Genomic DNA, 14,804 nt, shown 5'->3' with positions numbered 1-14,804 from the left:
GACACACACCACGAAGGAATTATCCGAATGGGAAGGAAATCGGTGCCGGCCGGAGTGGCTGTGCGGTTCTAGGCGCTACAGTCAGGAGCCGAGCGACCACTCCGGTCGCAGATTCGAATCCTGCCTCGGGCATGGATGTGTGTGATGTCCTTAGGTTAGTTAGGTTTAATTAGTTCTAAGTTCTAGGCGACTGATGACCTCAGGAGTTAAGTCGCATAGTGCGCAAAACCATTTGAACCATTTTTTTGGAAATTGGTACATGTAATATACATGCAGATACAAACAAATGATTACGATTTCAGAATATCGGATGATTTATTCAAGAAAAAGAGTTTCACAAGTTGAGCAAGTAAATAACGCGTTGGCGCACCTCTGGCCCTTATGGAAGCAGTTATTGGGCTTGGCACTGATTAATAGAGTTGTTGGATGTTCTCCTGAGAGGTGTCGTGCCAAAACCTGTGCAATTGGCGTGTTATATCATCAAAATCCCGAGTTTGATCGAGGATACTGCCGATATGCTCCAAGCTTTCTCTATTGGGGAGAGATCAAGGGAACTTGGTGGCCGAGGTAGGGTTTGACAAGTAGGAAGACGAGTAGTAGAAACTCTCACTGTGCGCGGAAAATCATTATCCTGCTCAAATGTAGCCCGCGTTGGCTTTCAATTAAGAGCAACAAAACGGGGCGCAGAATATCGTCGACGTCCCGCTGTGGTATAAGTGAGTCTTGGATAACAACCAAACCGGGTCCTGTTATCAAGTGATACCTCCTGGTTGACAGCCCTTACTGTGGGAGTCAGTAGGGTTGGTATCACAATGAGGTCCTGGGCGTCTGCAGGCGTGTCTTTACCGGTCATTTGGGCTCAGTGTCAAGCTGGAGTCATTACTGAAGACAATTCTACACATGTCAATGAGATTCGAAGCATATACATGTCTGAAGCTGCCAAAATGGACAGTGGGATACCAACCTCCTGAGTGTCGTCAGTCATATGGCAAGAGAACCAAGAGTAATCATCTGGGGAGCAATTTCTTTTCATAATACAATCCCTTTGATTGTCATCCGTGGCACAGCGGTATGTCGGCGAAATTCTATGCCCCGTTTTGTTACCCTTCATGGCAATCCATCCTTTGCTTACATTTACATTTCAGCAAAATAATGGTAACTCTCACACGGCGAAAGATTCTATTATTTGTCTTTGCCCTTGTCGCGCCCTACCTTGAAGAGCAAGGTCGCCGGATTTCTTCCCAACTGAGAACGTTTGAAGTATTGCGGGAGGCTCTCCATCCAGCTCGGGATTTTGACGATCTAAAGCGCTAGTTGCACAGAATTTGGCACGATATCTCTCAGGAGGACATCCTACAGCATATCAATATATGCTAATACGAAAGGGCCAGAAGTAGACCACCGCTCAGTTTGTGAAGCATTTTCTCTTGAATAAATCACTCTTTTCTTCTGAAATTGTAATCATTTGTTTGTCTGCACAAGAACGTCAAATCTACCAATGTTCTACTCATTCCGATAGTTCATTCGTAGCGCGCCTTTTCTTTTTTAATTTTTGTTAGAGTGTATATTTTTAACAGTCACCGAAATAACCTGCCATTTATTTTGTGGAGGTGCTCACTTATAGCATGCGTAAATTGTTGTAACATCATGGTTGCACACAGCTTATTAATAAGTTTATTACATTATCTCACTTACAAACCTACCATCTTCAGTGGTGTTGTGACATCTTGATCAGATGTGTGACAGCCCATAATAACAAGCATGAAAATATTGTTGACAACGTGTTGCTTGCTAGCGGTTATGGGCTGTCAAACATTAGGTTACGATGTCACAATTTACCTGAATATTGTCTGGTTATGACTGAAACTAGTTATGTATTAAACTGATTAATAGGTGTGTGGGTAACCCTGGTATGTCAGCCTGCAGTTTATGTGTATGTATAAGCTAAGTAGTTGATGCGTAGTTGCTTAGGCAGCGCTGCACCTGGGCGACACGTCGCAGCCTTGCCGCATGAGCGCGCCCAGCGCGAACCAGAGGCTGTTGAGGATGCTGAAGTCGTTGACGAGCGTGCCGCAGCCCGCCGCGGCGGCGCCTCCCCCGTCCGCGTCTCCCACAGCGGCCAGCCCCAGCGCGCCGCACGCCGCCGGCACCGGAACGCTCACCACGGCCAGCCCCGCCGCCTCCTCGGAGCCCGGCTGCAGCAGGCGCCACTCGTACGGCGAGAAGCGCGACACGATGAACAGCACGATGCTGACGCCCACGTACGAGAAGATGACGCACACCCAGATCTCCTTGCTCAGCGGGTTCAGGAAGCTGAACACGCCCGGCTTCTGCTTCACCGGCTTCTTGATCATGATGCTGATGCCCAGCGACATGAACGGCTTGCTGAAGTCGATCACGCGCTCCCGTTCCGACGTTATCGTCATCGATGCGATGGCGATGTCCGCCTCCTGGAACGCCAGAAGAATCATCGGCATGGATTATCACAAACACTGCCGGACTTTTCTTGTTGATACACTAAGTCGGTGCCATCTCCATTTACTGCATATAAATCAAGGTGTATTTGCATATATTCTGGATTGCCTGCCAAGCCTCAGTATCGATTTCAAACGTATTTGGAGCAGAAACACTCAGGCTCGCAAGTAACAGCACTGTGGTGTTTACAGCTTTCTAGCTCCAATAGGACCTGAGATATGGGCAAAAACGTGAGTTTTACAGCTCCTAGTGTGTAGGCTGTTCTGCATAGCAGTCTTGTTGTGTAGGAACAGAATCAGCTGCCTGATCGACCTGCTTTGCAGAACAGCTTGCATATCAGGGGCATGAAACAGTTTTTCCAGCAATGAACATGTAAGTTGCCAACAAAGACATTCATGTTGTCTTCAGTAGCATCGCCTGAATGGATAGAGAGAGGGAGGTTGGTAGCGATGGTTAGAGAGGTAGCGGAAAGAAGGGTCGGGATAGAGACAAGGGGAGGAAGAGAAAGACATAGAGTGGACGCAGAGGAGACAGAAAGTGTGGAAGAGGAGATGATGGACACCACAGAGAGGGCATGAAGGAGATTGACAGAGAGATGGGCGAGAAGTGGACGAACACAGAGAGAGAGAGGGAGAAGGAGATGTACAGAGAGAGAAAGAGGGGAAGTTACAGGTAGGGGTAGGAGGAGGTAGATAGAAGGGTGAGGAGGGATGGACGGAGTGTGGAAAGAGGAGCTGGTTATAAAGTGGGGAGAAGACTGAGAGAGAGAGAAAAGAGGAGGACATAGACAAATATGACAGAAGCGGATGGAAACAGAGACAGGTAGGAGGTAAATGAGAAAAAGCTATAGCAGACAAAAGTAAAGTTAGTGTCATCAGTGCAGCACTTTTTTGAAACACTAAAAATTTCTTAATTAAATCCAGCATTACATAACAGATGACGATTACCTCTGGGAAATATTGTGTAGAACACATAAGAGGGCAAAGCCGTGGGGAAAACTCGACTTTAATTGTACAAAATGCGCTACATTACAATATAGTTACCCAGTTACGTAATCCCCATCTACGTCAGTGACTGCCAGAGTTCTGGTTGGAGTCAAGGGTGCCTATACGATAGTTTACATGGGTCTAGACCTCGATGGTATGGAGCATTTTCAATGTTTTGAAGGACGAATGTTAGCTTGTATAAAGTCACATAAAAATTTTCGGTTCCGATCCTGTTAAAAACTTTGTCCTGTTACTAAAATACTAGGAAATGGTATTCATACTCTATAAAGAAGAATAGTAAGTTATTTTTAATCAGGCGGTCCGTGGTCGAATGTCGGAGATCTCGGGCCGCACTCGAGGCCGCGCTATCCTCTCGACTCGCTAGGAGGCAACACAGTCGCAGCTCTGAGAAAAAAAGGAGCGCGCACGGCCCGACTGAAGGCTCCCCAGATCCCGTCTGCGAGTAGTGCCCGATGTGACAACGGACGAGTAGTGCCCCCACCGGTGTCTCTGTCGTTGTTGCGTTTTGAGGTAACATCCTGCGGCGGGTTGTGCAGTTGTGCTGTCGCAGATGGATGCGTGTTGCCCTTTTTTGACCGACGTAGTGCACCTGGCAGCGGAGTAACCGTGGAAGTCATAGCCAATGGTTGCCGCATAAGGTCTATTGGTAGAAGTACTGCACAAGGATGACCATAATCACCAGACAGAGTTGTCAGCCACCCCCGATATTAGTCGTCTACTATGCATGCTTTCCGAGATATGTTTGCTGGGGCCGGCCGTAGTGGCTAGGCGCTACAGCCTGGAACCGAGCGACCGCTATGGTCGCAGGTTCGAATCCTGCCTCGGGCATGGATGCGTGTGATGTCCTTAGTTTAGTTAGGTTTAATTAGTTCTAAGTTCGAGGCGACTGATGACCTCAGAAGTTAAGTCGCATAGTGCTCAGAGCCATTTGTTTGCTGGTCGAAAACAAAGCATCACTTCAGTGTATGCGAGTGTCACGTTTGGATATAATTACTTTTTCCCTGGCGTTAGGACAAGAGGTTAATTTTTGCTTTGAATGTTCAGGTGTATGCCTGCGCTTTGAAGTTGCTGAATTTATCTGGGCCTACGGCTTTTGTTGCTTTAAGGATTGGTTGTTTTAAGAATAAAAGTTTAACTGTTTAAATTTTATTGTGTTTGTTGATGCAATACCTTTTAAACATTGAGCCGTAATTCCTTTTACAGAAGTTGTAAGCGTTAAAATTATACCTTAAAAGAAAGTATTATTTCTATTAAAATTTTTCTTTCACGCTCCTGGTCATAAGACCTGGCCGTACCGCGTTTAGTGAACATTAAGTTTTATTGCTGGTTCTTAAAACCATTTAATTTAATTTGATTTTTACCCAAGGATTAGCTATATAATTATCAAGCAGGTGTTCTTGAATTATGTTGTACGTTTTGTAGTTTTTTAAATATATGTATGTTCTAGATTTTGCCGGTACCCGACGTGTGTTGATGTATTCTGTGAAGGCAGCGATCAGCAAGGTCGTGGAGACTGTTTGTTCACAGGCTACGCCACTCCTTCCGTGTCTACGTCACTGCCATTTGAAAAGCGTTGTAAACTATTCAAATTGTCATTTGTTGGTAATTTACTGTTAAATAAATGTATATAATTTCCGAGTGTTTCTCTGTGTTTGTGTCCACTGTTCTTCCATGGCATAATTTAGCGTGCTTAAGTTTTTGTCCAGTAGTACTACCACGACTGCTCATTAACTACCTTGATGAAACCTGTGAACATTTAGCACCGTAAATCTAGGAACAAAGTCCTTATAATTTAATACAGAAAACAAGCCAAAAATGAACACGTCAGAATATTTAACACTGGTATTGATATAAAAAAACTGCAAAGAAATGTTTATGATGTGACACTAACATTTATCTGAAAAATAAAGCCATAAACTTCTTTTCTTCTTGCTGAAACAGTCAATCATTATGTCCTCGACATTAGGGTCTATCCCTCTTTTCCTGTGAACACTAAGAAGGCACAAGCTTGCAGACGGTCCTCGCAAGTAGTACTTCTCATCCACTTCTTTTCACCCTACGCAGTGTGCCGAAGGATTACTTTACAGCGGAAGTTGTCGGGCAGTCTCTGTACTTCTGGGTGAATTATAGTTACTGCAAGTATATCATGGAGCTTGATTTGTTTTCACTGTTATTTTCAAGGCGATTGAGACGATCCATTATTGCCAAGGAGTTTCCTTTTAATACCCTGACTGATGTGCATTTACGTGATCACCTAGTTTCGCAGACACACGAAATGGTAGATATTGATGTCCCATTTAAAACACTTCCTCGAAAGAACATGATAACTTCTTTTGTTTTTCTAACAGTGTTACAAATATCCTGTGCACTGTTAAGCTAATTACGACAAAGTTTGGTCTGTGTGATCCACAGTGGGAACAAATCATCTTAAGGCTGTTTTCCTCTACTCCTAGCCTGAAATCCAGTTTGACGCCCTGTCATTGTTGTCGAACAGCCCTCAATCCCTAAACCACCAACTATTTCGTATCAAAGCCTTAATTCTCAACAAACTTTAAAATAAATGAAGAAATTTCCTCAATATCCAGTGTAGTAAGCTCTTCAAAACCATAAAAATTATTCTTTTACTGTAAAGGTGAATTTCTCGCCTGCAAAAAGTACTCCCACCGACAGTCGTTCCTTCTTACAAATGTCAACCGCTTCAACAACCACTAATCGAAACTATCATTAACAATCTCGTGTTGTAGCTTAGAACCACTGGACATGAACTTTTTAATGAGTGAGGAAATTTCCTTTGATGTGAAAGAGAAACAGCTTTTTGTCCAACGCAATTCCTGATATACACCTCTGAAATTAATACAAGGAAACTTAGCTTCATAATATATAGGGGTAATCCCGTTAAGATCTCTTAACCTGCCATCATAAACCGACTTAGGTATTTAGTGTCTTTATAACAAACAAAAACATGCATTTTTTATAAAGATGTATGCTCATCTGCAACACTAAATAATCTGAGACGATGCGACGAAAGAGGGAAACTGGGGAACATTGCAAAATTTTTTTTATATCTACTCTTTCCACTGATTTATTTATAGTTCTTTAAAAGTAATTTACAGTGAGAATAAACGCTAAATTACTACCAAGCCTGATGTAGGGAACTACAGACCTAGATTGGAGAAACTCGGTTTTCACGTGATAACAGTGAAGATATACGTTGTTGTGTTACGTTGTCGCATGGGCTTCGGTTTGGGTAGTATGGGAAATGGTTGATGACTCATCAAGAACGTTACGCTTGCAAGCGTTTACTCGTTGTACATAGTACCTTGAGACCGCTTAAACTCTTACTAAGAAAACCGGCCACGTGCAAGTACATATCGAGATCTGAAGGTTCGTACGAACTTAATTATGTATGTAGACAGCTCATCCATTCCTGGAATCAAGGTTATCGGTCATTTTTTCCAGCCATCGACATTTTTACTAACAAGATGTTGGTTCCAGAGATTTCAAGATTTTCTAGAATGAAGTTGGATAACAAATAACAAAAGAAATATTTTTTCGTTGTGTGTTGTGTATCCTGTATTTATGATATGTGAGTATTTGTTTTACGTTCCCGCACACAACTCCGATGTGGAAAGGGTATTTTCGCTGATTTCGGCTCTGTAGGCTGATGAAGGAAATCGAATGCTGTCAGGGACAGTGGAATCAATCTTACAGTGCGAGTTTAATTAAAAGCTGACTCGCATAGAGCTTTATAAATACGTAAGAGGGAAAAAATACTTGCTGAAAAAGGCGACATCATCCGAAAAATATGGTGCACCAGCTAATTCTGCCGCAATAAGTTCCATGCCGTTGTTTTCTAAACAAAAAGTAATTATATTAAAAAAAAATTGTCTTCATTTCTCTATCCCAATCTCAGAATTTCCAGCTAGATAGTACTCCCATCGAAACCAAAAATTATCATTTTTCTGGTTTCTACAGCACCTGAGCATCGATTAAATTTAAAGAGTGAAATGTGTCTGAACTCTTCATTTTTCTGTACTTGAGAATCCATTGCGATTAGCCTTGAAAATGGCTAAAGCGAACTGTTAACAAGATGCAAGCTCCTGTTAGCAACAACCAAACTCCAAACTGACGAAGAGCAATTGAATAACGACAAACGAAGTTTCCACAACGCAGTTGTGCCAACGGAATGAACGATACACTCACCGACACTGTATTACAGGCTGTACCAAAAGTCCATACTGAAATTTATCGACTGATGATTTCTGAATGTTTTGTTATAAGAGACCCTTGGTCTCCAATGGGTCATTACGGAACAGATGCATTTCGTTTGATTTCTTACCTCCCTTCATCTTAGTAGTCATTTTGCAACGAAAACACCTGAACAAGAGTGCTATTGTCAACGTAATGTGCTCTATGACTATTTCTCTATTTCGTCTGCTGTTCAGTCGTGCATTCAGTTCTGCTCGATTCTGTTTCGAGTTCGTTTTTCGGGCGATGTTCGTTGTACGTTTAGCATTGATAAACACTGGTATAGCTGTACTTAACGATGAAGAATTAGCCGATAGGCAGCTCGCGTCTTAGTTCACTGTGTGCGATAAAACAGCAGAAGAGCAGCGTTGTGATCAGGTGTTTCTGCACCGACGGCGATCACACCAGAGGATTTAAGCATCTGTACGCTGCCGCCTATAAGAAACTGCATCCCTCCGTGCTGCTTCCAATATATCTCGAAGTATACCAAGTCAATAACGCTACAGATATCATTCTAAGAGCAATCTATTACAATAAGAACTCTACTTTTATCGTTATGAAAATATTTCACACCGCTTTCTTCTGCTACCGTAACATGTATCTATGGAGTATAGCCAACTACAGTAGATACTTTGCTTCTCAAAGTATGGAACATTACAACTTAGAATGTAAATCTTAAATTACCAATCACATTTACATCAGTGGAAATCAGTATAAAAGTATCGATATTTTTAGGAAAATTAACATTGTCGGGTGGATAGTTGTGCACGGTGCATATTCAGCAGTATAAGATCCAATATACCGAATAATGCAGTCAAATGGTATCGCATTTGATGTCAACAGTAAAGTATATAACGTCAGTGGTTCAGGTGACGGACGATGGAAAAAATGGTTCAAATTCTTCTGAGCACTATGGGACTTAACTGCTGAGGTCATCAGTCGCCTAGAACTTAGAACTACTTAAACCTAGCTAACCTACGGACATCACACACATCCATGCCCGAGGCAAGATTCGAACCTGCGATCGTAGCGGTCGCGCGGGTCCAGACTGTAGCGCCTAGAACCGCTCGGCCAATCCGGTCGGCGACGGACGATGGAACTGGGGATAAAGCCAGTGGTGTATTAGTGTGTGTGTCCTTGCGTTGAATGGAGACAGGAAACATAAACCATGACTGCGACAATGCCACACGGGAAGGTTATCATGAAAGGAAAAATCTAAATTCGGTGCGTACAAGGAAATGCGACTCTCAGATCATCAATTCGCCAAGAAGCTGAACCGTTTAACTAAAGCGATTGGCAATTATATTATATTTGGCGTACGATATAGACTGAACGGAAAATATGGGCAAAATACAAAATTATTAGAGGCGTCTAAACCGTTACTTTTGCGCAAAACGAAGGTCACGAACGGTTATCCTTCAGAGTTTGTTGGTGATTCACGCTTGCCAATAGCTGCCAGAAGTATACAACAAATTTTGTCACATGACTGATATCTCGCACTCAAAAATCGAGTGTAGAAGACAGGCTAGACTGGAGTTTGGTGAGGCACTAATGTCATGGAGTTTAGAATGGGATAAAGTGGTCTTCAGTGATGAGACGTTTAATTTATATGGCTCGCATCGATCGCAATATTACTGGCATGATCTGAGAACACAGCAGCGGGTAAAAGTGAGCAGAAAATTTTTATGGTTGAAGTGTTGTGATCTGGGTAGCATTCTACACTAAAAGTAAATCACACATTGCTTGGCTGAACACTAGAATCAACTCTAACACGTACACGGAGATGCTACAGACAGAACTGATTAGAATGTGTAGAACACAGGTGACGAAAATCTAATGTTTCAAGCACATAACACATCCGTGCATGTTTCTGCTAGAACCTAAAAAGGTTTTGTAGATAAAGATATCGGTGTCTTGCCCTGGCTTACAGGTAGCCTGGATTTGAGCCCCATGGGAAAGCTTTGGGGATTACTTCCAAGATGTGTTTATCGCAATGGAAGGCAATTTGAGACGTTATGTGAGTTGAAATGAGTGATACGAGAGGAGTGCGCAACAATTTCACTGTAAAAACTACAGACACTAACAGAATCAAGGCCGAAGAGAATTTTCTATGTAATCAGGAAGAACAGAGGTTGGGCAAAGTACTAAAAGTGCAATAACACAACAGAACAGTGAGTATCTTAATACCAGTTTCCATCCAGGAACGCCTTATCTTGTTACTCGTGGTATGAAGGAAACTAAAAACTCCGTCATGATTGTTCATGTCTTATAAATATCTACCGGTTTCATAATAAAATCGCTACATGTGTGTTTCAGACATTGTACTATTACTTTCGCAGGGAACTTGCTTTGATACTGATTTCCATTACTGTATTTTGTTTCCCATTGGAAGGAACACACAGAAAACGTTGTGGGGAAGGCTAACCAAAGACTGCGTTTTGTTGGCATAACGCTTGGAAAATGTAACAGATCTACTAAGGAGACTGCTCACTCTACGCTTGTCCGTCCTCTTTTAGAATACTGCTGCGCGTGTGGGATCTTTACCAAACAGAACTGACGGAGTACATCGAAAAAGTATTATCGCGAAATATGGGAGAGAGTGTCATACAAATGATACAGGATTTGGGCTGGACATCGTTAAAAGAAGAGGCGTTTTTCGTTGCTTCGGAATCTTCTCACGAAATTCGAATCACCAACTTTCTCCTCCGAATAGGAAAATATTTTGTTGACACCGACCTACATAGGGAGAAACTATCACCACGATAAAACAAGGGAAATCAGAGCTCATACGGAAATACATAGACGTTCGTTATTTCCGCGCGCTATGCGAGATTGGAATAATAGAGAATTGTGAAGGTGGTTCGATGAAACCTCTGCCAGTCACTTAAGTGTGATTTGCACAGTATCCATGTCGATGTAGATAACACGTTTCGAAGATATCACCACTCCGGTACTCTTAATTATTAAAATCGATTCTTAATGGGGAATTACACGTAAAAAACACAGAGGAATCCAATCTCGGTCATAAGGTTGGGTTTTGTAATGTGACATCCAATTATTAGAGAATCGGTCTTAGGATGAACATTTAATGTTTTGAAAAACACTGCTATATGTTAATTCTTTATAGATTCGATAACGGAAATATGCGCGTTCCACTTTCACAGACTTTTTTTACTTATTTTACATTATTCTGAACGGAACTGTTGTCAGTGCGCAATCATGAAAAATGTGATAAATTCTAGTTTCCGGGACCGAGAGTGTCCTCCGCTCTTTGTCTCTTTTCGTTTCTTGCCTTGTTTCTGAGAGCGAGGCTCGCATTTCCAGACAACCGATGACGCTTCCTTTGCGCTTTTAACAAGAGAGGACCTGGGGCGTTGTAAGGGCTGTAAAAAGGCAGTGGCACCTTTCAGACGGTCCACAAGGCGCGAACAGGCGACCGAACTGAAATTGCGTTACTCACCAGTAGCTAAAGCCTAGAAAATGATGGCGTTTCCTCCTGTCTTCGCTTGTCTACGACTTTTTGTGCAGACGTAAAATGATTTTTATCTACCATACATTGGAAGGAGACACTAGAACCTACTTTGAACGTTGGGGAGCTCCAAGAAGTGCAATTAAAGAAAAATGTGCTATAGAAATTAAAAGCCGTTTTGAGACCCTAGAAAACATAGAAGCAAGAGAGAAAGTGGAGTAAAAGTAGAAATTAATAACAGTCCAAGGTTCTAGGTTTAGAGGATGATACGTTCGGAAGAAAGAAGATAATGAGGGGTAAATGGTTCAACGGGACATGGCAGAAGGCTACACAAAAGAGAAAGAATATGAAGGAGAAATGGCTGGCTGACAATGAGAACAAACAGAAAAGTTAACATTTTCTCAACTGCAGAACGGAGACGAGGCGAATCCTGAGAACAGAGCAGAGAATATATTCAACCATTTTATTAGAATATCGAGTCTGAGAGCCTTAACAAGAATTCAAAACAATTTTTCCAGTGAATCAACAATCGGTTACGGGCTTTTCATTAGAGGTAAGAACGGAAGCTTGATAAACGACAAAGAAAGTGTTGTAGAATGACGGAGAGAATACTTCACAGAACTCCTGAATCGCCCAGAATCAGATGAGATGCTACTTGCAGACACCACGGAGAAAAGGAAAAATTTAAGAATGGGGATTGACTGAGGAAGATGTAAAGATTTCAATCAAAAGACTGAGAAACAGAAAGCGCCACGGGAGGACGGAGTAACAGGAGATTAATCAGAGGGGGATGAGAGCTTTCACTTAGAGATATATAAACTTATCCAATTGAAATGGAAGATGAGACAATGCCACAAGAATGAAAATTGGCCATAATAAGACCGATATACAAGAAGGGAAGGAAAACAGACTGTGGTAACTACAGAGTCGTCAGCCTGCTGAATGTAAAGCAAAAGATACTGTCGTTATCCCCATGAAACTGCAATCACTCAGAGAACATCATACAGGAATACCAAGCAGGCTTTCGACGAAACCGATCGACAAAAGATCAGAGTGTTACCCTGGGAATATGATAAAGGCATCTGTAGCCTGTTCGTCGATTTTCAATGTGCATATGACAGCATCCACAGGAATCTCCTATACAATACCCTGCGTGAATTCAGAATCACTGAGAAGCTGGTGAGAATGGACCAAAATTGTATGGACAGGTCGAGGGAAGCAATGCGTTTTATCTTGCATATGCAGATGATACAGTGCTGCTAAGTGAATCAAACCATAAGTAGAACGAAATGTAACAGACAATGGACAACTACGCACAGAAGGTTGGGCTAAAGGTGAAACGAAACACAAAGTAATTCATGCAAGTAGGAACAATACAAAAGCAGCAAGAATTTCTTGAGATAGATGACATGAGTTTCAAGAGAGTTCACCACTGAGAATACCTGCAATCTTGGTTTACGGTCACAAGAGAGTGAAAATGGACATCAAGCAAAGAATAGCAGTGGAAATGAAACGCATGTATTTCCCCACGGATAGGATTAGCACACAATCAATATCAGAAAATACTAAGATGCTAATGTATAACACAGTAATATGCCCAGCACTCATGTGTGGTTAACGAACGTGGGGCACGAGAAAAGTAAAAAATTTAACGTTTGGAAGAAAAGTAGCGAGGAAGACATGGGGACCGACCTCAGGTAAAGGAAAATGGAGGAGGAAGAATGACGATGCGACGACAATTCTACAGAGCTGAAGAGCAAAAGAATCCAGCGTCTTCTAGAGGCGCAGATATGAGAGCAACGCCAGAGGCACCCAAGTGCAGGATTTGTTTAAGGATGTATGATAATTATTAGCGGAAATTGACACGGGTGAAAATATACGATAACAGAAGCAAAACAGTTCCGGGAAAAATGAGTCTCCAAACAAACAATTTGCGACATATCTGCGAATATTACGGGCCGCCATTGATTTCGGTATGAAATGTTCCCCAGGTTCTAAGACCTCGACCCCCGAGTGCCGTCAGATATTAGGTAGTAACCTACTGCCCTAACCCCACGATCATCTACATTAGCCCACTTAAACTACATGATGTAAAAGAGTTTTCATAGGTCACACTTATTTTTGAGCAACTCTCTGTGCACCACGACAGCTACCTACAAATCTTCATTAGATTGTAAATCACTTGACTGTTTGACTCCTTATTTCCTTACAGATTTCAGGCTGCCAATGCCTTGTGTCTGACCACTACCACTAATGGAGGAGGAGATAAACGTTTAACGTCCCATCGACAACAAGGTCATTGGAGGTGGAGCACAAACTTCGATTAGGGAAGGACGGAGAAGAAAGTCGGCGTTGCTCTTTGAAAGAAACCACCCCAGCAACTGCCATACGCGATTCAGGGAAATCACGGGAAACCTAAACCTGCAGGGCCGGACGCGGGTTTGAATGTTGTCCTCCTGGGTGCGAGTCCAGCGTGCTACCTCACTCACTTACTGGCAGTTATTAATAATACACTACTGGCCATTAAAATTGCTACACCACGAAGATGACGTACTACAGACGCGAAATTTAACAGACAGGAAGAAGATGCTGTGATATGCAAGTGATTAGCTTTTCAGAGCATTCACACAAGGTTGGCGCCAGTGGCGACACTTACAACTTGCTGACATGAGGAAAGTTTCCAACCGATTTCTCACACACAAACAGCAGTTGACCGGCGTTGCCTGGTGAAACGTTGTTGTGATGCCTCGTGTAAGGAGGAGAAATGCGTACCATCAAGTTTCCGACTTTGATAAAGGTCGGATTGTAGCCTATCGTGATTGCGGTTTCTCCTATCGCCACATTGCTGCCCGCATTGGTCGAGATCCAATTACTGTTAGCAGAATATGGAATCGGTGGGTTCAGCCCGGAACGCCGTGCTGGATCCCAATGGCCTCGTATCACTAGCAGTCGAGATGACAGGCATCTTATCCGCATAGCTGTAACGGATCGTGCAGCCACGTCAACAGATGGGGACGTTTGCAAGACAACAACCATCTGCACGAACAGTTCGACGACGTTTGCAGCAGCGTGGACTATCAGCTCGGAGACCATGGCTGCGGTTACCCTTGACGCTGCATCACAGACAGGAGCGCATGCGATGGTGTACTCAACGACGAACCTGGTTGCACGAATGGCAAAACGTATTTTTTTCAGATGAATTCAGGTTCTGTTTACAGCATCATGATGGTCGCATCCGTGTTTGGCAACATCGCTGTGGACGCACATTGGAAGCATCTATTCGTCATCGCCATACTGGCGTATCACCCGGCGTAATGTTATGGGGTGCCACTGGTAACACGTCTCGGTCACCTTTTGTTCGCATTGACGGCACTTGGAACAGTGGACGTTACATTTCAAATGTGTTACGACCCGTGGCTCTACCCTTCATTCGATCCCTGTCAAACCTTATATTTCAGCAGGATAATGCACGACCGGATGGTGCAGGTCCTGTATGGGTCTTTCTGGATACAGAAAATGTTCGACTGCTGCCCTGGCCAGCACATTCTCCAGATCTCTCGCCAACTGAAAACGTCTGGTCAATGGTGGCCGAGCAACTGGCTCGT

The 14,804-nt window shown here is 43.0% G+C and overlaps 1 protein-coding gene across 1 annotated transcript in view; it reads right to left on the bottom strand.

Annotated features, from left to right (window-relative positions):
- LOC126480895 (glutamate receptor 1-like) overlaps positions 1–14,804 on the bottom strand; it is a 1,132,174-nt gene that overhangs the window by 70,414 nt on the left and 1,046,956 nt on the right. Inside the window, exon 13 of the mRNA XM_050104292.1 lies at positions 1,984–2,450. Within this exon, the coding sequence (XP_049960249.1) occupies positions 1,984–2,450 (467 nt within the window). The remainder of the gene's footprint in view (positions 1–1,983; positions 2,451–14,804) is intronic.

The sequence above is a fragment of the Schistocerca serialis genome, chromosome 5, assembly GCF_023864345.2.
Source record: "Schistocerca serialis cubense isolate TAMUIC-IGC-003099 chromosome 5, iqSchSeri2.2, whole genome shotgun sequence".
NCBI classification, from domain to species: Eukaryota; Metazoa; Arthropoda; class Insecta; order Orthoptera; family Acrididae; genus Schistocerca; species Schistocerca serialis.
The sequence above is the reverse complement of the archived record's forward strand: the minus strand, read 5'-3'. Positions and strand labels throughout refer to the sequence as shown.